This window comes from Acomys minous, assembly GCF_964271855.1.
Source record: "Acomys minous genome assembly, chromosome: 6".
In the NCBI taxonomy this organism is placed as follows: domain Eukaryota; kingdom Metazoa; phylum Chordata; class Mammalia; order Rodentia; family Muridae; genus Acomys; species Acomys minous.
In genome coordinates, this window is record NC_140487.1 from 94,877,963 (window position 1) to 94,904,400 (window position 26,438).

At 48.3% G+C, this 26,438-nt stretch overlaps 1 protein-coding gene and 1 pseudogene across 9 annotated transcripts in view; one reads left to right on the plus strand and one right to left on the minus strand.

The window, feature by feature from the left end:
• Nucleotides 1–11,438: 11,438 nt before the first annotated feature.
• Nucleotides 11,439–16,937, minus strand: LOC311599690 (small ribosomal subunit protein uS11-like; annotated as a pseudogene). Its single transcript has 3 exons — nucleotides 16,926–16,937; nucleotides 16,699–16,705; nucleotides 11,439–11,939 (listed from the first exon to the last, which is right to left on the minus strand). The product of its transcript is annotated as a small ribosomal subunit protein uS11-like (transcript).
• A 120-nt stretch (nucleotides 16,938–17,057) lies between these two features.
• Nucleotides 17,058–26,438, plus strand: part of ERI3 (ERI1 exoribonuclease family member 3) — a 129,827-nt gene continuing 120,446 nt past the window's right edge. For 3 of the 8 annotated variants that reach the window (XM_084786638.1, XM_084786636.1, XM_084786637.1), the window contains exons 1-2: nucleotides 17,084–17,445; nucleotides 19,654–19,729. In XM_084786638.1, coding sequence (XP_084642764.1) covers nucleotides 17,311–17,445; nucleotides 19,654–19,729 — 211 coding nt within the window. In that variant the 5' untranslated portion in view covers nucleotides 17,084–17,310. The other 5 variants (XM_084786639.1, XM_084786640.1, XM_084786641.1 and 2 more) reach the window with 5 other exon arrangements.

A 26,438-nucleotide genomic window follows, 5' to 3' on the forward strand; every position in this document is an offset into this window, starting at 1 on the left:
GGGAAAGAGTGAGAAAGGCTAACAGAGTACAGAGTTCCTTCCCAGCTGGCCAGTAGGTCGGTCACATGTCCTTGTGTGTAAGCGGGTACAGGGCTAGGCTTTAATTGGACCCATGTTCTTGCTCCCTTGTGTTCTTCACAACCTCCCCAAGGTTTTTGGGTCTCCTGGGCCTCTGTAGTGTGTCAGAGCTAGGCCAGGGTGGCCGGCAGTGTGGTTTTCATGGGGCTTTGCACACGGCCCTCTCCCTCCCATCTTCTGCTCCCAATCATTTCTAACTCCTACCTGAAGATCGCCTCGTTGTCTTTCCTTTGTATTTTCTTTCTTCCTTATCTTCCCCTTCCCTAAACCTGAGGTTGGTCCTCTTCACTTCTTTCTCTTTCTCAGTCCTGTCTCCTCGCCTGTTCTTTTCTTACCCCCACCCCACGCGTAAGTCTCTAGAAGGGACAACATCAAATATATCAGAGGTTGAATCTTTTTGACGTTCCAAGCAGGTTTCTTGCTGTTTCCCTATCGTCTCCTGGCCCCTGTCTGCCACCTTGGCTCATGTTTTAGTGCTTTTTGGTTTTGGTTTTGGTTTTCAAGACAGGATTTCTCTGTGTAGCCTTGCCTGTCCTGGACTTGCTTGCTAGACCAGGCTGGCCTCAAACTCACAGAGATCCACCTGCCTATGTACCCCCCATCCCCCAACACCCCCAAATGCTGAGATTACAGGTGTGCACCACCACGCCTGGCTTCTACTGCTTTATACTCCTATTCTTCACCTTTATACTCAGCCTTCATCAGAGACAGTGTCGGCAACAGAACACTACCTGGTTCACAAAAACGCTCTGAAAAGCATCTGCCATGGGCCAGCAAGGTGGCTCAGCAGGTAAGGGGCTTGCTTTATCTGCTAGCAACCTTAATGACCTGAGGTTTGTTGTTGTTGTTGTTTGTTTGTTTGTTTAGACAGGGTTTCTCTGTGTAGCCTTGGCTGTCCTGGAACTCACTCCGTAGACCAGGCTGTCCTGGAACTCACTCCGTAGACCAGGCTGGCCTGGAACTCAGGGATCTGCTCGCCTCTTGTCTCCTCCCAAGTGCTGGGACTAATGGCGTGTGCCACCACCACCCAACTTGACCTGAGTTTAATCCTTATGATCCACCTGATGGAAGGAGAGAAGCAGGCTGTTCTCTGACTTCACACACACACACACACACACACACACACACACACACACACACTAGTTAGGCACCAGGCACTGTTTGGAATTCGCCCCTCCCCCTTATTTCATCCCTATGCATTCCCAGGACCAGGAGTGATCCTGCTCTGCCTCAGGCTGGGAGCCTCTTTCCTTTGGCAAGCACCCTTCTTCTGTCGTGAGGAGGTCAAGGCCATGGGAGGGTCATTCAGCAACCAGCCCCCCTGTGTATTTTTGTCAGGTACTATTTCTACAATGTCTCCATTACCTCCTAATTGGCCAAATCTCTTCTTTTTATTATTCTTGTTAAAGACAGATTTAAAGAAACAAGTTCAGTAGCTCAGCCATTTTCAGAATGTCATTAATTTTCTGCCTTCTTATTTATTAATGGGGCAACTTCCTTGCCTTTTTTTTTTTTTTTTTTTTTGTCCCTGGCTATCTATGTAAAAGCCTGCCTTGGTCACGCAGCCCCTGGGACCAGTGCTAACTCACTCTGACTTTGTGCTGCCCTCAGCGGGTCTGGACCCCACCCACCTCCCACACCCTGTCCCATGTCCCCCTGCCCTCAGGCTCCACTCACAGCCTGCAGAGACAGTAGCAGAGAACGTCACATACAGTCCTGGCCTAGACCCTTCCTGCCCAAGTCCTCTCCTCCTCCCAGTGTGTTTGCAGTCTTAACGCTGAGCTGACACATCCTTTAAAACCTCAGGGAAACTGAGGCCTGGGAAACAGCAATGATTTGCCTAAGGTCACTTTACCTAGAAGAGGGACCCCCAGGGTGTGAACCCCATCTTCCCTGGCTCCACAACTTAGGCATTCCTCCGTGCCAGCCATCCCCAGGTGTTATGGTGGGGACAAGCTCTGGGTTTGGTTTTGAGACAGAGTTTTGCTGTGTGGTCCTGCTAGCCTCGCTCTCACGATTCTTCGGCCTTAGCTTCTTGCCAAGCGTTAGGAACTTCTGGCATGGACCATCTCGCCTGGCCACTAGGATGACTCTTGAAACAGGGGGAAAACCAGGACCCTTAGGGATTAGTGGCCATGAGCCCCACACTGTTGAGTGACCTTCAATATTAGTCCCTCGGGTCCCACGTCCTAGTCTTGCAAACCACTAGTTAAAGGTCTATATAGTGTTGGCATTACTGACCTATAAGGGCAGTTATCTCGACACCTTTTCTGGACCTCTGAAGAGCAAGCCTGTGTCCATGACTCGCTTTGCTGCCTTCCTGATGTGTTCTGAGTTGTTGCATTTGAGTCTAAGTCTCCAGGTGAGGGGGCTTTCGCTGCTGCCACCCACAGACCTCATCCTGTAGGGATACAGTTGAGTATCAGCTCAGGCCTCTGCACCAGCGGTTACTGACTTAGAGGCCAGGTCTGGCTCTGCTTATGCTTGGACTAACCCAAGCCTGGAAGGTGAGGACACAGTTGTACCTGGGTACGCGTTGCTAGTGTGATGAGCTCAGTGACGCCCAGTCTCGTTGCTAGCCTAACACGGAGACGGCTTCAAGGACCCCACAGCCGTTACAAGATGCAAAGCCTCTGCCCTTCTCATCATAAATGAACGCTAATGAACCTTATAAGGTTTGGAGGAAAAGAGAAGAGAGGGAACACAGGGCAGAACCATCCCGCCCAATTTGCTCTCCGCCCCGGTCCCCTCCCATGAGCAGTAGCCCTGGTGTAAGCAGCAAGCTAGGGAGGAGTCCCTTGGGGCTGAGCCCTCGGAGCCGTGTTTTTACACTAAAAGACCTTGTTTCTTGTCTCGTCCTGGTCATAACCCTGCTTAATAGAGACATTAAGATGAATGATTGAGGTTGCCTCTCACGGCAGCCGGAAGGAGGGGCAGCCTGGGTGACCCTGGGCAGAGGGGACACACTGGGGTGAGGTTAAGGTGGGGGTGGGGGAAAGCGTCACCCTCCCCCACTGAGTCTCAGCCCTGGAAGATTGCTCCCTCCCCATTCCCTGACTGCTGCCTCTTCCAGCAGGTTCCTCTGTTGAGCGTCTCCAGCTTTGTGTTGCCTCTCAGGCATCAGGGAAGGGACAAATCAAGCAAGATATATAGAGGTTGTATAAGGATGACAGTACATTTGACTTAAGTAGAGTTTCCAAGGGTTTTGGTACTCATAGATTTTCCTATTCATAAAACCAGTGTAAAGCCAAGAGTGGTGATGTACACCTTTAATCCCAGCACTCAGGAGGCAGAGCCAGGCAGATCTCGGTAAATTGGAGGTCAACCTTGTCTACATAGCAAATTTCAGGCCATTCAGGATTATAGAATGAGACCCTGTCACAAACAACAACAGATAATAATAATCAAGTGTTCAGATGTCCCAAAGAGTGTTTAATAGTGTCAGCAAGTAGGGTATGGTCTCAGCACTTGAAGGCTAATCTCAAGAAATAACTAAGTTAAATCAAATTAAAATAAAACAAAAGTACTATATGTATGGTCATATTTGATCCTCAAAACAGACCCAAGACAAGCTGGGCGTGGTGGCACATGTCTGTAATCCCAGCACTCAGGGAGGCATAAGCAGGTAGATATCTGTGGGTTCAAGGCCAGGCTGGTCTACAAAGTGAGTCCAAGGCAGCCAAGGCTACACAGAGAAACCCTGTCTTGAAAAATGGAAACAGAACCAAAACAAAACAAAATTAGGCCCAAGACAATGGCCAAGTTCCAGATGAGAAAACTGAAGGTCGGAGAAGTGAAGCCACTTGCCCAAGGTGACCCCACTAGTAAGTCATGGAAGTGGGCTCTGAACCTAGGCGATGTGATTTCAGAACCTGTGCTCATGACGCTGTCACAGCTCACTGCCTAGCCTGGCGTTGGGAGGAGGGTAGGGAAAGACTGAGGCTTTGTGTCAGGGGATTGATTTAGAGGTTAGAGACAACAGTTAGGGATAAACAGGCTCATCTCTAGATAGGACTGCAGAGGCCTTTGAGCCCCAGGGAGCCTGGCTGAGACAGGCCTCATTTAGCGTGTTTATGACAGGCCTGGCAGAGGGCAGCCCAGGAGAAGCTGTGCCTTGTGAGATGACACCGAACATTCTTAGGCAGGAGCCCCTACCTGGCACTTTCCTGGAGGTCAGAATTTAATAAATGGCTTATAAGATAGAGATGCTGAATAAAACCGAAGTGCCACAGCAGCCTCCAACCAGACCAATACAGACGGGAAAAGGTGCCGTGCCTGCTGACGTGAGTGGACACAGGCAGGAAAAATGGACCAGAGACACAGCACCGTGCAAAGCGTGTGTGAGGAGGCTGTGTGAGTGAGGCCCGCCCTGCGCACACACATGCTTTCAGTCTTTCCCTGTGCTCCCCACTCCGTGGTGAGGAGCACAGGGAAGCTCCCTCATAACCAGGTCGCCTCCCTCCAGGTCTCTAGTGCAGCAGCTCTCAGCCTGTGGGTCGCAACCCCTTGGGGTGTCAAACTGACCCTTCCACAGGGGTTGCATAACTGATATCCTGCACATCAGATATTTACATTATGATTCATAACAGTAGCAAAATTACAGTTATGAAGTAGCAACAACAACAACAACAACAACAACAACAAAAATATATATATATATATGGTTGGGGCTCACCATATCTTGAGAAACTGTATTAAAGGGTCCTAGCATTAGACAGGGTGAGAGCCGCTGCCTGCTCCTCCAGGTGTGGGCTGAGGAGCACCAGCAGCAGCTTGAGACTGATCCGCAATTTGCATCTAAAGAAGGCGTTTGGAGTGAATGCCCAATCAAGTCTAACGCAGGACCAACCAACCTCATTATCACCTGGCCTTTGCCCCTCCAGGGCAATCACCCTTAAGAGCAAACCCAAAAACTTTAAGAGCAGTTTATGTCCCAGATCCAGGGAGGCTGGCTGTAGGAGTCAGGAGCTAAAGACCAGCTTGGCTCATATTGTAAAGCTCTAACTCAAGGTTTAAAAATTTACAAAGAAGCCAGGTGTGGTGGCACACGCCTTTAATTCCAGCACTTGGGAGGCAGAGACAGGCGGATCGCTGTGAGTTTGAGGCCAGCCTGGTTTACAAGGTGAGTCCAGGACAGCCATGGCTACACAGAGAAACCCTGTCTCAAAAAACCAAAACCAAAACCAAAACCAACCAACAGACCAACCAAAAAACAAATAACTAAAAAACCCCAAACTTACAAAGACGGCTTTATAAGACTTTACGGTCTTGCCTACGGAGTTCGAGTCCTCCGTCACCACTTGCTCTGCCACACTCTGCTCCAGGTTCTTGTCAACCCCACATTGGCTGTATTTTTGTCTAATGCCTTTGCTTATGCTGTTTTATTTGTTAGTTTTCTGGCCTCACTCTGTAGCCCAAGCTGGCCAGAACTCACTATGTATGGAGCTTAAGCTGGCCTCTACACATGCTGGGGTTAGCAATGTGCACCACCAAGCCTGGCTTATTTATTTATTTATTTATTCATTCATTCATTCATTCATTGGTTTTTCAAGACAGGTTTTCTCTGTGTAGCCTTGGCTGTCCTGGACTCGCTTTGTGATTAAAGGTGTGTGCCACCACCTCCTGGCTCCAAGCCTGGCTTTTAAACCATGATGTTTTGCAGCCCTGGGCATCGAAGCTGGGACGTCAAATGTGAGGATCAAATGCTCTGGCTTGCTGTTCCAGATTAACTGACTGGCATCACCAGACCTTTAAAATTTTCAATTTGTAGAGACTGTCCTTGGACTTGCTGTGTTGCCCAGGCTGGCCTTGAACTTGTGATCCTCCTGCCTCAGCCTCCCAAGTGCTGGGATTACAGGTGTGCTTGGCTACACTTGTAGCTCGCGTTATTTCCTTTGCTTAGAATGCCCCAGCCTCTTCGCTCTTATCTTCTCCCTCAATGCTCTGGGAAGTTTCTACTCAACCCTTAGGACTGGCTCAGACTCTATCTGCCCTGAAAAGCCTCTCCGGGCTGCTCTAGGGGCCTCATCTGTGAACCCTCACTGAGACAGTGACTTATGTTTCCCTTACTACAGTTGAGCTTCGTGAAGGGAGGAGCTGCTTCTACTGTGCATGTCCTTGTCCTGCATTTTCAAAGAGCCTCACACAAAGTAGATTAAAAAAAATATATTGTTGGAGCTTGAAGAATTGCCGGAGTCCCTGGAGGAAGCGCCTTAGGGTGTCCTCCGAAAGTCCTTCCTGTGAGCTCACTGCTGCTGAGAAAGCTCCTGGCCTGTGGAGCGGTGGGCGCTGCAGAGGGTGGGCACTGGCAGGCTCCCTGGATGAGAAAAGCACGCCTAGCGGAGGGACCACTGCCACCGAAGGCTTGGAGGCCCAGCACGCAAAGTGCCTTCACGAACAAACAATAACTAGTCCTTCAGCTAGAGGAGACGTCAAAAGAAATAACGAGGAACCAGCATGGTCACATGGGACTATAACCCCCCTACTCAAAATGCTCAGGCAGGAGGATCACAAACTCAGTGCCTCTCTAGTTATAGACAGAGTTCAAGGCTAGCTTAGGTAGCTTGGTCAGGCCCTGTCTCAAAAGGCAGAAAAAGTAACAAGAGGGCCACACTTCGGTGGCCCAGTGCCCGCTGGCATGAGCGACAGCCAGGATTTAATTCCTAGCACTGAAGGAGACCTGAAAAGAAAGCAGGCTGGAAGCTCGGGTAAATCTTGACTATAGAGGACTGAACAGGAGGAGCTTTGAAATCACAGAGGGTCCAGTGCGAGGATGAAGCCCCGCTAGTCTGGGAGGGCGGGGGGGGGGGGGGGTAGCCGCAGGAGGATGCATTCACTACATGATGCAGCAAGGGGCTCAGTGAGCTTGGAGCGCATACTTATTTAGCTGAATCCAGCGGGGAGGACTGGGCAATGTCTCCCGGCCCAGATGTCTATTTGAATCTATTTACATGGGGTCTATAATTTGCTCTGTCTCTTGAGGCTTGCCTTGTGAAGATCAAATGTGACAATGTGGAGCACACCTGTAACTGGATCAGATGTATTCCATCATGGCTGCCATAGGGTGGGTGACAGCCCAAGGGACACTGTGTTACCGAAGGGCCAGCGCAGCTTGAAAGACAGACAGAAGACAGACAACAGAGGAGCTGGGCAGAGTGAGCTGGCTCTGGAATGGGGCGTGCGGGTGGAAGGAGGGTCATGCCCCGGGTTCAGTAGATGACTCTTGAGTAAAGTCATCCTATTCTGGCTAGGCTGTGGGTAGCAGATGTGCACACTGAGAAGAAAAAGCACTGAAGTAGGTAGAAGAAGCTCCAGCAACATTGCTGTGGGTGTCGTGTCGCCCTGGCTGAGTGGAAAGTGGAGGGAAGCCATTCTTCCACTCTCCTGGATAGTGCCATGGCCTCGTGGCAGCGCAGAGATTGAGCACACCAAGCACAAGAGTTCAAGGCCAATTTCGTGAAACCCTATGTGGCAACCTAGGTGACAGACATCAGTGGCACCCTAGGTGATAGATGTCAATGTCACCCTTGGTGACAGATAGCAGTGACACCCTAGGTGACAGATATCAGTGGTACCCTAGGTGACAAATATCAGTGTCAACCCTAGGTGACAGATATCAGCGTCACCCTAAGTGACAGATATCAGTGTCACCCTAGGTGACAAATATCAGTGTCAATCCTAGGTGACAGTTATCAGTGGCACCCCAGGTGACAGATATCAGTGTCACCCCAGGTGATAGATATCAGTGGCACCCCAGGTGACAAACATCAGTGTTAACCCTAGGTGACAGATATCAGCGTCATCCTAGGTGACAAATATCAGTGTCAACCCTAGGTGACAGTTATCAGTGGCACCCCAGGTGATAGATATCAGTGGCACCCCAGGTGACAGATATCAGTGGCACCCCAGGTGATAGGTATCAGTGGCACTCCAGGTGACAGATATCATTGTTACCAGAAACTCTGGCTGATGGGCACAATGGAGGTTTTGGGGTGGGAGGACCTCGTCAGGGATTGGTATTTCTCCAGGAAGCTGGAAGCCCAGAACTAGCCTAACTCACTGCATGGCCAGCTAGCATGGATAACAGGCCTGGGAACATCTTCACTGAAGACAAACTACGAGGCAGGCCAAGGAACTGGGCCGAGCCACTAGGAGGCAGCCATTCATGAGTGGGTTTGGAAAGACAAGGGAGGGTGGCCTGGAGGGGAGGAGACGCTAGGGCCACGCTATAGCAGTCAGAGTGAACAGTGGTGTGTGATCAGTGCCCCAGTAGGCAGCTGAAGAGAGCTGAACTTGAAGCTGAGACAGGACGAAGGAAAAGCAGGAGTGTAGGTGACTGATGACCAAGGTCAAGGCAAAGCAGACGATGGCTGTTTCAGTCACTGAGTCCCTACTCTGTGCTGGTTGGCGCTGTGAGAGGTGCTTCTTCACTCTACTGGAGGTGCAGGCATTACATCCAGCTTATGGCTGAGGAAGCAGGCTCAAAGAGCCTGTCCTTACCTAGACATCAACTGTATACACACAGACTCCCACACAGTCCGTCTCCTTGAGGGTCACAGAATATGCAGGAGCAAGTCACCCAGGCAAGTCATTTATTACAGAGAGACACTTAGACGAGAGGACATAGGAACACAAGGTACCATGAGCCCACAAAGAGGTTCTCCAAGGCCCAGAACTGATAAGCACTGGAGCCAGGATTCAAGCCTGCAGAGATGTAGTGCCCAGGATCCTCAGTCACAGTCATGGTTCTGAGGAAGGGCAGTGGCCCTGGCTGCTGGCAGATGCGCACACCTGTAATCCCAGCACTCGGGAGGCAGAGGCGGGTGGATTGCTGTGAATTCGAGGCCAGCCTGGTCTACAAAGTGAGTCCAGGACTGTCAAGGCTACACAGAGAAACCTTGTCACAACAAAACAAAACAAGAAAGGAAAGGAAGGAAGGAAGGAAGGAAGGAAGGAAGAAGGAAGGAAGGAAGGAAGGAAGAACAGTGGGACTTGCGATGTGGTATGGAACTTAGTGTCACAAACCGAGAAGGGGCCATGAAGACCCAGCTCTGGAACAGACACAGCCTAGTGGTTTGAGCTATGGTGTAAGTCAGTGGAGGTAGGAAAAGCCAAGTTGCTCTTTAGAGATGGATTGAGAATCAAAAATCAAACTGGGACGGAGAGGAGAGGTCATGTTGAACCGGCAGTGCGTAAGTTAGAATGAAATCACGTGATCCTTGTGCCGACATCAGAACCTGCCCACTTCCGAGAATCTATCCTCCTGTGTGTGCAGGTCAGCGGTTATGTGTGGCCGTGCAGACATGTGGATGTGAAGGCCAGCGGGCAACACTGGTGTCTTCCTCAATTGCATCTCCACTGTATTTTTAGAGACTGGATCTCTCATGGAGCTCATCAACTTGACTGGATTAGCCGACCAGCGAGCCCCAGCAACCCTCCTATCTCTGCCTCCTCGGCTCTAGGCTTACAGTGTACCACCAAACCCAGCTTCTTGAGTGGGTGCTGGCAATTGGCACATGGGTCCTCACGTTTACACACTGAGCATTTTATTGGCTGTGCCATTTCTCCAGCTCTTTCATCTCCTTTTTGTTTCAGTTTAGTCTGGTAGATGTTGGCAGGGCAGGAGTCCTTTCCAAAAGTGTCTGCTTTGCTTTTGAACTTTGCTCTTTCCCTTCTACCACCCCCCTAGAGTATTAGATCTGGAGGGTGTTTGGGTCCCCTGCTTCTGACTAGTGGCAAAGGATAGGTGGGGCAGGACTGTGATGCATGATGTCTGGGAGCCGCATCTGTGGAGCATGGCATCGTGACTTTTCCCAGGTCAGTGGGGAAGGGGAGGGAAAAGAGAGGAGCCCCGAGGAGGAGGCTGAGGCAGAGGGAACACGGAGAGTGGGGCAGCTCAGGGAAGAGTGTCTCCCCCTGGGCAGGTGGCTGGCTCCATTTGGGTTCCCATTTAAAAAGGGGGGAGGCTTTGACAGCCAAGAAGAAAAAGGCTAATAAGAAAAATATTAAACTGCCGTGTGTGCGCCCCCAGGGACATCCTGTTGCCATGACTGACCTCCTGGAGAGCGCCATTCGTCCCCAAGCATGGCAGCTTTATAGGCACTTGTAGGCCGGCAAAGAACACCAATTTGCTGCTACAGTTTGTTTTGATAACTGAAACTTTCAATAAATCTATATTAAAATCAAAGAGAAAACTAACTGGGCCCTGGTGAGGGGCACAGAGATAAGGGAGCGCATTACCACAACCCCACATCCATCTTTCAGTTCATATTCGGGTCACCGGGGAGACGAATGGCCCAGGCTCATGGTGAGCAAGCCCGGGGCGAGCCGGGAGAAGAGGGAACAGCCTCGTTCAGGCCCCAGTGACAATCCTGTAGAAGATGGGGGTGGGGTGGGGTGAGGAAGAGGTAGGGGGCTGCAGTCAGAGGGGAGAAAGGAGTTGGGAAAGTGGTGGCAGAGCAGGAAAAGTAACAACAGCCACCATTTACTGGACACTTCGGCCCATGCCCTGGGCGTCTTGGATTTAATTCTAACAACAGTCATTGGTGCTAGCTCCACTCTGGAGAGGAAACTACAGAAACCTGGAGAGGTATTTGATTTGTATAAGGTCATAGCCACAGCCCGGGCTCAAACCCTGGCTCTCTAGGAACCCACAGCCCTCATGCTGTCCTGTGCAGATTATAGGGACTGAATGGTGGTGGTTTTTTCCAGCCTCTGGATCACGAGATTTCAGATCTGGCCTGGGTTCTCCTAGCTATGCGAAGCTGGGGGCAGGGGCGGGGTCCAGCATTCTCTGCCCTTTTAATGATTGGTTAAAGTCTATTGTGTGACTTTTCCTGGAGAGTCTATTTCGGTTCATCCTATATATAGAGGGGAATGACACAGCAAGGAAACAACTCCAAGTCCTGCTTGATACACCCGTGAGCTTATGGGGTTATACACAAGAGAGGCTAACTTGGAGTAATATGGATGCTTTGGGCAGCTGCCTCACCAAATACCCCACCCCAACTTGGGTAACAACTGTATCACTTCTAGTACCCCTTGGGCAATTTATGGGCTGCCACACAGCCAGACTGGCCTCTTTTCAGCAATTGCTAAACTGCTCACACAGCCCTGGGAAGCCTCCTCAACCCTCCGAGTGGGAATACTAAGGAGCACAGTCTTGGGAGTGCCTTGGCTAGGTGATCCCAGCAGCTCTGACTCAAGAAGTCACCCATCACAGCCAGCCTGGAGGCAACAGCCACACAAAGCCCCAGCTTTGACTGTAGTCACTTTGTTATTTTTTCCCCTTGGTGGCTGTCTGGTCCTGTCTTGGGATCTTGTTTTCTTTTTCTCTTCTTTTCTTTCTTTCTTTCTTTCTTTCTTTTTTTTTTTTTTTGCTTATACAAAGCCATTTATTAACAGAAAATAGCTTGAGAAGTCCTGTTCACAGACACCGATCACAATGACCTCCCTTCCTTCGAGTGCTGTCAGAAGGGATGGGAGTGACATCCTCAACCCGCCCAATCTTCATCCCTGAGCGAGCAAGAGCTCTGAGGGCTGACTGGGCTCCAGGTCCAGGAGTCTTGGTCCTGTGGCCCGGAGTTTGATGTGTAGGGCAGTGATGCCCAGCTCCTTGCACCTCTGGGCAGCCGACATGGCTGCATATGGAGAGGACTCATCTCTGTCAGCCTTTACCTTCATTCCACCAGTCACTCAGCAGATGGTTTCCTTGCCAGAAAGATCGGTAACATGGACAAAGGTATCGCTGAAGGATGCAAAGATGTGACAGACACCAAATACATTCTCTCCTTCAGCCACTTGGGGTCCAAGGCTGATGACTTGTTCTGCCTTCTTTTTCTTCCCCTTGCGAGGTGCCGTTTCTGAACGTCACCGCCAGACTCCCATACCCGGAAACAGGATCTTGTTTTCATTGGTCACTTTAGTCCGTTAACTCAGAAGCCAGGAGACTGTGCAGGAGGTACATGACCCAGTTCCTCTGCCACCCCATCTAAACCTCAACCCAGGGATTGGACCACTTGTTAGTAGATAATCCACATGCCACTTTTGTCACCTCATCTGACTGCTTTACCCTCCTTTGGAAGTGAGACTTAGGGTTTGACTGTGTCCACTGTGTTGGGGTTGCAGTGAGCCCAGGGATTATGTAAACAGAGGCTTTAAAACAGACATTCATCTCTGATCAGCTGCTTTCCATGGCGTGAGATCTTTCTTTTTTCCTTCCTCCTTTCCTTCCTTCCTTCGACAGGGTTTCTCTGTGTAGCCTTGGCTGTCCTGCACCTTGCTCTGTAGACCAGGCTGGCCTCGAACTCAGAGATCTGCCTGCCTCTGCCTCCCAGGTGTTAGGATTTAAGGCGTGTGTGCCACCACACCCAGCCTTTTCTCTCTGTTTCTAATGTGATCACTCTATATTGCCCATCTGGGCTAGACTCTGCCAAGAGAAACTGTTTCATTTGCTACCCTGGCCATCTTGGTTTGTATTTTCATCCTCTCCTTTCCATCCTCGCTTGTTTCTCCTTTACTCTTTCTTCCCTGGACTTAGATGTCCCAGTTAAGTTTAAGCATATAAGCTTACTCACAGGATCTGCTCTATTTTCTGGGACCCAGCTGCTGCCGCCACTGCTGCTGCCTCCTCCTCCTCCTTCTCCTCTTCTTCTTCCTCTTCTTCTTCTTTTTTATATTTTATTTATTTAATGTATACGAGTGCTCTATCTGCATGTACACCTGCACACCAGAAAAGAGCATCAGATTCCAGTATAGGTGGCTGTGACTCACCACGAGGTTGCTGGGAATTGAACTCAGGACCTCTGGAAGAGCAGCCAGTGCTCTCAACCACTGAGCCATCTCTCCTGCCCCTCTTCTTCTTTTAAATGCGCACGGGTGTTTTGCCTGCCTGCATGTCTGCACGCCATTTGTATGCAGTGTCTGAGGAGGCCTGAAGGGAGCAGTTTTTCCTGGAACCAGAGCTATACATTGCTGTGAGCTTCCATATGGGTGCTGGGAATCAAACCTGGGGCCTCTAAAATAGCAGCTAATACTCTTATCAAGCCATTTCTTCAGTCCTAGGGCCCAGATTCTTTTTTCTTTTTCTTTTTCCTTTTCTTTTTTGTTTTTCGAGACGGTTTCTCTGTGTAGCCTTGGCTGTCCTGAACTTTGTAGACCAGGCTGGCTTCGAACTCACAGCGATCAGCCTGCCTCTGCCTCCCCGAGTGCTAGGATTATAGGCATGCACTACTGCACCCAGCAGCACCCAGATCCTTAAACTGTGAGTTATGAACCCAAATGGGGGTAATATAACAGATTGCTGGGTGTTGGGGGTACACACTTAAAATGGCAAGACCAAAAACATTTCTGAATGCAAAATGTCTGGAAAATTAATTCCAAACCAAGTGTGTAAAGAGTCTGAGGTGTTTCCAGACGTGCTCACTCATGTTGTGTCATAGGGCTTCACTACAGCCTTGGCCTTAAACACACAATGTACAGTGTTACCCTGTGCTTGCACTCACACCATGAAACACCAACGAATGGTGTGCGTAGCACCTCAGCTCAGATTCAAGACTGTCAAATGTTATGAACTGCAGTGTTCTTTCTGTACATGTAGAGTATGCTTCTCTCAGAGAGACATAATGCTTTAATTATGAGGAAACATCTGCTGGGCAGTGGTGACGCATGCTTTTAATCCCAGCATTTGGGAGGCAGATGCAGGAGGATCTCAGTGAGTTCCAGGCCAGCCTGGTCTACATAGTGAGTTTCAGGACAGACGGGCAACACAGGGAAACCCTGTCTCAAAAAAATAAAGATCTTATTATTTTCCTACCATCGTTCTTTAGCATACAAATTCTGTTTTTTGATTATGAGTGGCTGACTTGAGTTTTATACGTAGATTTAAAAATCACTAAATGAATTTTCAGCGATCTCTGAAATGGCGCGAGATACATGTCCTGCTTGGTGTTTCTGTTGACTTGACACAAGCTAGCATCATCCTCAACTGAGGAACTGCCATTGAGAAGATACCTCCGTCAGATGGCCTGTGGGAAAATCTTTGGGCACTTTCTTGGTTATGATTGACATGAGAGGGCCCAGCCCAATGTTAGCAGTGCTACCCAGGCCAGGTCCTAAGTTAATGAGAAAGTGGCTGAGTAAGCCGTGGGAAACAGGTCAGTAAGCAGTGCTCCTCCAAGGCCCCACGGCCCCCATGGCCCCCACGGTCCCCACGGCCCCCACGGCCCCCACGGCCCCACGGCCCCCACGGCCCCCACGGCCCCCACGGCCCCCTCGGCCCCCACGGCCCCTCGGCCCCTCAGCCCCACGGCTCCTGCTTCCGGGTTCCTGCTCTGAGTTCCCTTCAGGATGGACTGGGATTGGGGCGTGTAAACCAAATAAACCCTTTCCTCCCCAAGTTCCTTTCGGTGATGGTGTTTATCACAGCGATAGAGAACTAGCTAGAACAACATCTCTCTGCCATTTTGTGCTACATATTTATGCAAAAAGGATTTCACGGTATTGACAATTAAAAATCAGCATGTTGATCAACTGAAAAAACTACTGAGGATGCTCTGTTTTGTAGCTATCAATTCTTCAGCTAATATTTAATTCTTTGCGTAACAAGTTGGGTTCTTGTTTTGTTTGTCTTCATTTTTTGAGTTTTTGTTTTGTTTTTTGTTTCTTGAGACAGGGACTCTCTCAAGAGTCCTGGCTATCCTGGAACTCACTATGTAGACTAGGCCTGGAATTCCCAGAGATCCACCTGCCTCTGCTTCTCAAGTGCTGGGATTAAAGATGTGTGCCACCACGCCCAGCCGAGAAAGTGGTTTTTGTTCTTAACAAATGGCAAAATTATATGTACACCTAAAACTTATTTTAAAAATAAATTTTGTATGGTTTTATTATCAACAAATGGTGATTTGTACATCTATTTTTATTTTAGTTTTTCAGCATTAGAGGTTGAATCTCAGGCCTCACACAACCTAGGCAAGTGATTTATCATTGAGCCCTCTTATTACTTTTTTATTTTGAGACAAAGTCCAGGCTGGCCTTGAAGTAGCTCTGTAGCCTAGACAAGCCTTGTACTTTCAATTCTCCTGACTTCCACAGAGTTGGAATTCCAAGTTTGCACCACCAGGCATGGCTGTATACCTAGATACCCAAGGTGATATAAAAATTCCTCCAGTGAAAAGGGGTCATGAGTGGAAAAGGGTTAAGAAGCCCTGCTCTAGAGCCGTACCAAAGAACCAAGGCTTGAGGGAGCCAACGGCTGGCCTGAGCAGCTTTGCAAAACACTAACTATATATGGAGTTCTTACTGGGCTCTGTTATTTGAATATGTTTTTATGGTCGTTTTTCAAAGAGCTCATAGCTGTCTGGGAAGCTGTACATTTGAGTCCTGGAGGACCACAAAGCAAAGAGTGCACTCTGGGTGGAAACAGAAGGACATATGGAAGCCTTTACTGAGGGCGGTGTTTCTGCTGGATCTTAAAACAAGGCCTCCTTATCAATCTCTCTCTCCTCCTCCCATCTTTCTACCTTCATCTGTCTCATTTCTCTTTTTGATGTTTCCTGTATCTTTTTTAAAAATTTTGAGACATAGTTTTCCTTCTTGCTTTTTTGTCTGCTAAACTGGTAAATGCCTTTTTTTTTTTTTAAAGATGGGGTCTCACACAGTGCCCAGTACTGAATCATAGGCACGTGTTGCCTAATGGGCCAACCCCTAGGCGAATGTTTATGTAACAGCAGGAGGAAGAAGGCCTGGTCTCAGCTCCAAGAATTGGGGTAGGCACTTTTCCTGACTTTGGGATGAGTGGTATCTGTCTCTGCTGCTGTTTATTCCTTCATTTGTCACTAACATTTTATTGCAGAGCTGCTCTATGCCAGACACAGCACTGTGGGTATAGCCGGGGCAGCATGAACAACATGGACGTAATACCTGTCTTAAACGGGTTTAAAGTCCCGGGAGAGAGAGATGGCAAGGAGTCAAGACAATTGTAACGCGCTATCTATGATCAGTTCTGTAGGGTCACAGTGGAACCACCTAACCCATTATGTGAATGAGATTAGAGAAGACATTCTGTGATATCGGGATTACAGGCATTTCCAGTACAGGCAGGAACCATTATGTTAAGATTTCAGAGGTGCCAGGGTCCAGAACTGACAGCAGCTGTCTTAAGCAAAAATAGCAGGTGGCAGACAGAGGAGCTTGGTAACTGACCATGGCTCCTGAGACGGAGCTGACTGACTTGAGAGGCTGTCAAAGTCATCAATGGCTTAAGACTGAGGCTTCTCGTTTCATGACGTGGTATCCATGACTTCTCAGAGAAGCATGGCTAAGATGGAGGCACTCACCCACCGCTTTAGGTGTGGGTTCTCCCCAGCTATCTGGAGAGACCGTGGAGGCCCCCTTACAGCTGTGCCAGATTCCTTTTTAACCCTGACATTTCCTCTAAGGGCCTCAACGAGCCATTAGCTTCTTCCTTAGAGAGACCTTTCAGAAATCTAAGCATTTTCTTCTCAGCCAAATTCGCCTCCCTTTTTTTCCAGATCTCCTTCAGGCCCGCGTCAGAAAGCAAATGATTATTTGAATGAATCACAGGTGTCCCCTAGAGAGAACGTCTCCTAAGCCCATACTCACCGGGTGCCTACAATGAAGGTGGGAAAAAGAAGTAGAGCACCTGAGTCATTCTAGGCCTGGCGAAGGTTTCGATTTATTTTTTTATTATTATTATTATCATTTATTTATTTTTTTAAAAATCCCTTTCACTGTTTAGAAGTGACCCTCCCCTTCTCTTCTGAATACGTGTCTCCTCCAAACTACAAGTCCCACAAGGCCCAGCGCCAATGGTCACCATCTTGACACACCTTAGCGCGCATGTCGGCGGGAGAGAGAGCATTTGGGGAGAAGAAGCCCCGCCTCACTTTAGCTCATTGGCCAAAGACGGCTGCAGCGGGCTCGGCGGTTGGCTACTGCTCCCGCCCGTCCACCGCGTCGGTCGGGGTCAGAGTGCGCGGAGGTGAGTCGGTGTGTTGTGGACTCGTGGTGCTGGCTGCCGCTGTTGAGGCGGCCTGGAACGGGCTGTGGGGAGCGGGCGGAGCTGGCCCTGCTTTTGCCTGGCCAGCGCCGCAGGCGGCGCGGGCTGTGCCCGCTGCCGTCCACTGCCCTGAGAGCCTGCTGAGGCCGAGGGAGACGTCGGGGCCTGCACCTGGAGAGAGCCTGCCGCGCTGGCCCGGAGGAGGGGGCGTTGCCATGGCGACAGCCTCTCCGGCAGCTGACGGGGGGCGGGGGCGGCCCTGGGAAGGAGGGCTGGTCTCCTGGCCCCCTGCCCCTCCCCTTACTCTTCCCTGGACCTGGATGGGCCCGAGCTGGGGGCAACACCCTGGGGTGGGTGAGATTGAGAGGGCCCCCCAGCTTGGGCCCTGGTTAATGCATGCAGGGTGTGGGTCGTGGCGCGCACACTTCAGGCAGGCTGGGATACTGGTCTGTGTGGTCACCCTGGATGCATGTTCTAACTCTGGGAGAAGGGGGGGTTGGGGGCAGTGGGGGAACTGTGCTTTGCAAGACAAGATTTGGGTGAGTTGATGAAAGGGCCTGGTTTAAGATTACTAGAGAAGAAGAGAAGAGGGCTTTGACCAGAGGAAGTAGAAAGAGATAAGTAAGGAATTAGATATATAGACGACTCCCTCCACATCCCAACACACACACACACACACACACACTCTATCACTTTACCTTCTTGTGAGTCACAAGCTGTGGGTAATAATGATGGCAGACAGAGTGGAGAAAGGGCCTTAGCCTTAGCTTGTTGTATGCCTTTATTGTAAGTGGCCCAGCAACAGGTGTTTTCTTAAAACAAAGAAAGCATGACTTAGGTTTAATTCTTGCAAATTGTCACCTGCTTGCTGTTGACCCAGAAGATGTTGAGTATGGGGTCCCTCTTTTCTGCGGCACGCATTTGCTAGTGCTTTTCATCAGTTTCCCAGTGTAAGGGCAGCAAAAACATGAATCCCATTGGCTAAAGACTAGAATCTATTTAACTATAGTAGGTTGTGATTGGCTGAATGATTTTTGACTGTAGAGTTTGTACCAGAAACTGGCTTCATCAAATTCAGCTTTATTGCGACTCTATCATACACAGCATACCTTGTTTTAGTGGGCTCATTCTTGGGTCTTAAGTATATTATACTTGAATCCCCTACCACTTAAAAGCCAATTTATAAACAGTGAGTCGGAGTGTGACTCCACTAATGTGCGCGCCTGTGATCTTGGTTAGAAACCTACGTGGCTGCCTGTCGGCAGGTGCTGAGTGGGGGAAGGGAGCTGCCGGGAAGTGATTGATAAGGTTTCCTTTATGGATTCTGTGGTGCTTCACTGGAGCTCAGAGCACTTTGGCAACTTAAGCACTCCAAATTAAAAGCTCATTAACAATTCCTGCCCAAAGATCCTGTAAATAATCAGCTAGGTCATAGAGCTTGCCTGAGAGCGCTCCCTTCAGCTTGAAATTTCCAAATAAAAGTGTTTTATTCCATCTTATTTTTGAAAAGTTTACTCCGTGGCGGGAGACACTGGGAAGTGGGCTGTTCCCAGAGGGATCAGGATAGAATAAAGTTTTAAATGAGTAGAAAGGCGGACAGGATTATGTTGGTTCTAATTGTAGATGTTTGTGCACAGGGCTTCACTAGCTTACAAGATCATGTCTGTGATTTCTGGTCCTTTAGACTATCTGAATTAGGTGGTAAATATGATAGATAGTCCCTTGATGCTTTTTAAGATTATTTTATTTATTTTTAAGAATGTTTAGTTTTAGATGGTCTTGGTGTGTGTGGCCCTGGCTGGCCTCTTCTGCACATGCTGCCCTTGCCTGGCTGCCTTGATGTGTTGACTTGAGGTTTGGCCAGCTTGACTTTCTTAGAATTTGAGGCAGACTTGGAAGTATTGTATTGTAAAAGTGTTTCCTGGTCTGTGTTTACATTCCAGTTACTGCCTATAGGTTTGTGGCAATGAACCCTTCTCTTCAGCCTTGGCTCAGCCCAGTTCCTAAGTTTCGAATAGTGCAAGCCTTGTAGCCTTTTCTGATAGGATTCTGAAATTATCCAGTGAGCCACTGCCTAATGATCACCTTTCTTTCTTTTCTTTCCTTTTCTTTTCTTTCTTTCTTTCTTTTTTTTTTTTTTTTTGAGACTGGGTCTCTCTGTGTAGCCTTGACTGTCCTAGACTTGATTTGTAAACCAGGCTGGCCTCAAACCCACAGCGATTTGCCTGCCTCCGCCTCCCAACTGCTGGGATTAAAGGCGTGCGCCACCATGCCTGGCATGATCATCTTCCTTAGATGATGTTCAGATATTATAAATATTTGGTATTTCTAGAAGATAAACTTCCTTAGGGAGAGTGACATACTGGAGAACATGAAATCCACAATTCACACACGCATATATCAGTTAATAGCATCTGAAAGGTCTGTAGGCCATTGTCTTTCCACAGAGATAGCTATATCCCAGAGTTTAAATGTATGAGTTTAAGGGTAGCCCTTATTGGGGATTTAAACCTTTGAACTGAAACATGCCTGTTGCAGAGATGTGTGTTTGTCCACAGCACTGGGGCTTTCCAGCTCTCACAGACCCTTCAGCAGCTCCAGCTGCCAGTCTCGGCATCTTCGAAGTGCGAAGAGGTGAGAATCCTGTTGAGTGATCACATTTGGGGTCTGGCTGTTTGGGTTTGGTGGGTATGGGCTGGGGGCTGCTACAGAATGCGTTTTCCCATAGCTTCTGGTAAGGTGCCGTGGGCTCAAACTTAATGAAAGTGAAATTGACCAAAAGCTTTAGCGTAAGACGTGGAGGTGAGTGATAGACACTCTTCCAGTTCTGTGATGACTTGCTTTTCTTCTCCTCATCAGTGCTGGGGAGTGAACGCAGGACTTTGCAACATGCTAGGCAAGCACACTACCACAGAACAGTATTCCCGGTTGGTCGGTCTTTCTTTCTTTCTTTGACTTATATTTGATCGTAACTAAATTGACCAGACTGGCCTCAGGCTTGCATTCCTCCTACACCCTCCTCGTAACAGGGATTGTAAGCATGGGCTACTGTGCCAAGCCATGGTTTTGTTAATGGACACCTCACAAGTGAGTACCTTGCCTTTAGGGTAATTGAGTCGAGCTGGAAAAGCGCTCTAGTCTGAGAAATACTCCTCTTAATTCAACTGTAAGACCATCTCTCATGTGACTCTTGTGATACATTTGACCAAAACCTTTGGGATGTGGGCTTAGTTTGAGTGGTGTGTCACCTTTGAGTGAATGGTTAGTGTCCACCCACTTCCACCTGGACTAACTACAAAGGTGGACTTTTGCTGATTGACATTCAGGGATTTGGGAGTGGCTCGTTGAATCACTAAGGCCCAGACACTTTGCTAGTTGCTGGGATCATAGGGGAAAACAGCATTGCCCATGATATCCAGAGCTTTAAGATCCACAGGAGGGACCAACAGGAATTCAACAATTATGATTCACCCAGTAGTAATAGAGGTGTCCTTAACGTGAACTTGTAGACTCTGAGGTGGCTTCTTAGGGGTATCAGTCCCCTTACCTAGCACGAGGGACCAAGTTTCGGCGCCTTGTTGAGTTTGAGGAAGTTCAGTATGCTTAAAAGGCAGATGGGAAATGAAGCAGGAAAGGTTTTCTTTCTTTTTTTTTCCCCTGAGACAGGGTTTCTCTGTGTTAGCCTTGGCTGTCCTGGACCCACTTTGTAGACCAGGCTGGCCTTGAACTTAGAACTATCTGCCTGCCTCTGCCTCCTGAGGGCTGGGATTACAGGCATGTGCATCACCACACCTGGCTCCTTGAAACAGGAAAGGTCTGGTCAGATGCGGGGTAGGAGTAGGTAGGTGGAGAGGGAGAAGACTGAAGGTTAGCAAGCTTTTCTAGGAAGGACAAGAGTAGATACTTAGGCTTTGTGACTCCTTTACAACTGTACAGCCTGCAGTGAGCATCGCAGCAGCTGCAGATGGTGTAAAGGTGAACATGACTGTCCTAGTAAACATGTATTTGCAGGGGTTGGGGATTTAGCTCAGTGGTAGAGTGCTTGCCTAGGAAGTGCAAGGCCCTGGGTTCGGTCCTCAGCTCTGGAAAAAAAAAGTATTTGTAAAAGCAGGTGGCCTCTGGAGTTGGCTCATGGACCATAGTTTGCCCATCTCTTGAGCAGAACAGTAAGAAGATATTAAAAGATTGTAAGCAGTTGAGGGAGGCTGCATATCCTGTAACTGGGAGGCTAGGGCAGGAGAATCACTATTTCAGGGCCAGCTTGTGCTACATCGCAAAACAGAAAGAAAAAGGAAAAAAATGAAGATTATAATTAGGAGGTTTGTGTTGTAGAAAGCTTGTTTTGATATTAGTGTGGAAAGCAGATTAAGGAGCAAAACGATACGGGAAGAGAGAGTCAGGATGCAACAAATTAAAATGTTTTGGGATCCGGGCGTGGTGGCATACACCTTTAATCCCAGCACTCGGGAGGCAGGTGGATCGCTGTGAGTTTGAGGCTAGCCTGGTCTACAAAACGACTCCAGGACAGCCAAGGCTAACACAGAGAGACCCTGTCTCGAAAAAAAAAATGTTTTGGCCACTGTTGACTGAAGTATGGACCAGCTGGAGCCCCTGAAGGGCTCTGGCCCTTGTCCTAAGCTTTCTAGGCTTCTCTGTGTCCTACTAGTTCTCTTCTTTCGTTGCTTGTAGCAGACTGATAACCCACGGCTGATTTTGGAAAGTGGGCCAGGTCAGGTGTGATGGTGTGCCTCAGGCAGAGGGCCCAGTAAAGTTGTTTGCTGAGTGTGAAAAGTTTAGCGCTCAGAATCCCGAACTGCCCTTTTCCTCTTCCTCTCCTATGAGCCCCAGGGTACTTATTGTGAAGCCTAGAGATTTCTGACCCTGAGTGGTGTGTCTGTGACCTTGGACAAGTGACTGACTTCTCCGGGCTTCACTTTGCTGTCTAAAATGGAGATAGCGGGATTTAATAGCATTGTTTGAAGGCTTTAATCATGTAGATAAAGCTCTTAGCAGTGTGGTATGGTGTAGTTGTTTAATTTTTAGACAGGTTCTCACTGTGGCTGGTCTGGAACTCTCTATGTAGACCAGTCTAGCCTCAAAACTCCTAGAGGTCTGCCTTTGCCTTCCAAGTGCCAGGATTAAAGATGGGTGCCGCACAAAAGCAGGAAGTAGTTGGGTGATACCCATTTTGGCTTCATAAGCTTTGAGTCCGCAGTTTTCATTGTGTCCCCACGGTCAAAGCTTAGCTGGCCTATGGAGGCAGTTACAACTGAAGCAAGGCACAGTTTTTCACTGTGGAAAATGTGGACATAATAAGCGTCCCATAGTTCCCACAGTGTCAGCAGAGTGAGTGGAGTAAGCAGCTTCCCAGTACAGACGACCCAAGTTGCTACCCTGATTCCTTGGGGTCATTTGTTAGTGTTGTCACGTTACTGGCCCTCCATTTCTGTGAAGTGCTTCCACTTTTCCCTCCCACTCTGAGAAGTGGGACATATGGTCCACTTTGGTAGACCTTGCTACCAGTGAGGAAACTGGGCCTGCGGAAGGTTGAATTGCCCAACGGTCATGGTGTAAGGTACTGTTAAAGCTAGACTTGCCTCCAGATGGGATAGTGCGAGCTGACTGTTGTGGCCTCTCTTCCCTTGAGTGAGAGCTGCAGTCATTGTACAGTGTGATGCATGCCCCGTCCATATTTGCTTGACTTCGTTTGGATCCTGCCTTGTCTGTTTGATTCTGTTGGATTTTAATTGATGATTTTGAGGACCAGACCTATTGGGAAGCAAATTCCCTTTGGGTTGTTGTTTTTAGCTTCTTCCTCCTCTGGGGGACATTCCTTGGGGGACCGTGGGTTAGGAGGGATTGCTTTGATATGTTCAAAATTGTGCCTTGTGCCCCACAGCTACAGGTAAAATCAAAAGGCAGATAATTTATGGGAGTGTCAAAGCTGGCCGCTGGCACCTGAGGGGGCCATTAGTATGCCTGTTCAGACCCTCTGTGTCCTTGCCATTGATTCCTTTTTGCATGAGCCTGAGTTGGGAAGCTGTAGATCTGTGTGCAGTGATTGGATGTGACAGTCCAAACACTGGTCCCTAAATTAATCCTTTTAATAGTATTCCTGCGCCAAGGCAATATCCACTCACACACTCTCTCTTTCTCCGTCTCTGTCTCTGTCTCTGTCTCTGTCTGTCTGTCTGTTTCTCAGAATGCTTGACTATTGGAAGGGCAGAAAGCGATAGAAGGAAGCTAGCTAGCTTTGTTTGGTGTGCTTGGCTTCTCTGTTCTAGCACATTCTACTTCTAGAGTAGCTGCCGTCATGGCTTTGTGCACATTAATTTATTTAGCAAGCCTACCTTCTTAATTGTGCCTGGTTCTGTGCTAGGAGTAAAGAAATGAATAAAATATAGTTGTTGCTTTTAAGAAACCAACTCCATGTTTTTCAGGTTTCTAAAACTCATGTGCTATTTAGATTAAAACTCTATGCTCCTCTTTTGAGCTGTGTGAAATTTAAAATTGCAAGAAAGTGTCTGACAAACAAATAGTTACAAGATAGACTTTTTATGCGCACATGGATGCCTCTTTTTTCCTGCACATGGATGCCTCTGTTGCTGCCCTCCATCCTTCCTCACTAAGTCTTTGAATATTGTTAGTAGCAGAAGAGACAGATATTTAATGTGTCACCGTAGTGTGAGAAGAGAAAAGCCATGAAGTTAGAATAAACTGTGCCACATGGAAGCCATAAAACTTTATCATGGAGTATCAGAGAAATCTACAAAAAGGGTGAGATCTAGCCAGGTTTTAGAAAAAGTGTTAATTTGCTGGTGAAAAATGGCAGTGCTTTTCCAACATAGAGGGAGCAGCATTTGCCAATGCCCAGATGTGTACAAGGAAGTGGCACAGTTGGGGCTTTGAGCCAGAGCAGACTGTGCCTCTACCTCCTTGGAGTCTCTCACTCTGTAAGGTAGGAAGAGTCACACATTTGGCAGTTTTTTTTTTTTTTTTTGGTTTGGTTGGTTTTTTGAGATAGGATTCTCTGTGTAGCGTTGGCAATCCTGGACTCCTTTTGTAGACCAGGCTAGCCTCAAAGTCACAGAGATCCCCCTGCCTCTGCCTCCCAAGTGTTTGGGAAGAGGCTTTGAGGTCTGCGTACCACAGTACAGTTCTTTTAACCCATGGTGCTCGCTTGCTGCTTTGTGCTCAAGCTTAAGGTGTGTTTTTAAAAACAAACATCTCAGCCAGGTGAGGTGGCAAATGCCTGTAATCCCATCACTCTGGAAGGCAGAGGCATGTGGATCACTGTGAGTTTTGAGGCCAGCCTGGTCCACAAAGCCAGACCAGGAAAGCCAAGGCTACACAGAGAAACCTGTCTCAGAAAAACAAACAAGCAAACAAAACAACCTAAGATCTCTCTGTCTCTCTATATCTCTCTGTCTGTCTCTCTCTGTCTCTGTCTCTGTCTGTCTGTCTGTCTCTATATATGTGTATATATATCACATTTGAATGGCTTAGATTTCATTATTGCTTAAGGTTGTTATTTTTGCTTAAAAGTCACATCATACCTCAAAAGAAGAATTGAAGTTAATATGAATTATTAGTCCTGTAAAATAGTGAAATTAGTCAAATAGGGAGGTAAGAGCGATTGAACATGGAAGAGAGAAATAGAGCCCACAAAGAACTGAGTGTCAGCAGCCTCAGTTTTCTCATGTGTAAGACAAGAGTATGGTTGTTATTTTGCTTGATTGTTAGAGGATTAAATGAGGCAACATATGTAATTTACCAGCACAGTGCCTGGCCTACAATAGGTTTTTAGAAAATGGCATTTTACCTTCTTTCTTATGTGTTGACAATAGTAACTGCCCTTTATGGAGCATGTACTACTGTGTAAAACACTACTATATACTTGACTTGAACTCCCAAAGATTCGATGTTAGTACCAAGAACGTGTAATAGAGTTAGGGCTTGAATGTAGGTTTGTCTAATACCAGTTTTTTGTTTGTTTTTTTGAGATAGGGTTCTCTGTGTAGCATTGGCAGTCCTGGACTCCTTTTGTAGACCAGGCTAGCCTCAAAGTCACAGAGATCCCCCTGCCTCTGCCTCCCAAGTGCTGGGATTAAAGGCGTGCACCACCATGGCCGGCTCTTATACCAGTATTTTTATAACTGTGCTGTCCTGACTCCACTTCAGCACTAGCTTACTATCTAGAATGGAAGGATTTGAACAGCTTTGGATGCCACTTTTGTGGATTTGTCTCTGCAGGGGTAGGGAGTACTTGAGGGTGGCCATACTTCCTCATCTCTAGCTTTATGCGTGTTGTGTTAGGAAGGAAGCTTTGCCATCGAGAAGCATCCATCCTCAGCTTTGGCCTGTAGAAGGAGTTTGCGAGTGGGCGTGGCTGGTAGTTTAGAAAACAGCAGGCAGATCCTAAAGACTCGCCTCTTGTGTTGCCTTGGAGATGGCCTAATTGATATCATCAGAATTTGTGTTCCTGATAGCTTTTGGTGACTTGAGCACTGTGGTTTGAGGTCAACAGCTATCTCTGATGTCAGAGAGCTCTGCTAGCCCTGTCTGGAGGCAGCAACAGCTGTGGCCATAGGCCGAGACAGAGATGGGTGTGCAGAAGAGAGCGTTCCATTGAGACCAGGCCCTCAGCAGAGTTCCTGCTGCTTCCTTCCCACTCTGGGCACGTGCTGAAGTTGCCAGGAACTTCAGACTTGTCATGTGTAGCCTTTAGCAATCTAGCCAGAGTGCTTGGGCTCTTGTCTCTTCTGTGGTGCAGAGAAGCTTGGAGCTGAGTGTGAGGCCTGCTTCTTGCACTGGAGTGAGCAGTGGTTCTGGAGCTGGAGCCTTGGGTTCTGTTATTTCTTTTCCTCTCTTGTCTTCCCTCCCTTCCTCCATTCTTTTCTTTGTTTGAGACAGAGTCTCACCATGTAGCCCTGGCTGGCCTCCAGCGCACAGAGATCGGCCTGCCTCTACCTCCTGCGTGCTGAGATGAAAGGTCCGTACCATCATGCCTGGCTGTTTCTCTTTCTTGTCTAGTGACTCTTGAATATTCCTTTCCTCTTCCTGGGTTTCTCCCTGGCTAGCTGGCCTGAGTTTGCCTCTTAAGTTTTCTTCCTTCTTGACTGTGATTTTTCACAGAAGTGCCCTTGCAGTAAAGATATGTCATTCAGTTGATTAGGAAGACTTTTGAAGGCACACAGTTTATTTACATTTTTCTCAGACTATTTTTAGCTGCCTAAGTGAAAACCTGAGACCAAATAAGTTCCAGACAGGCGTCTTAGGTATTTGAGTATAATTGCTAAATCATCCTAGGACAAGGGTCTGTTCCCGGGACTGGGAAGCTAAA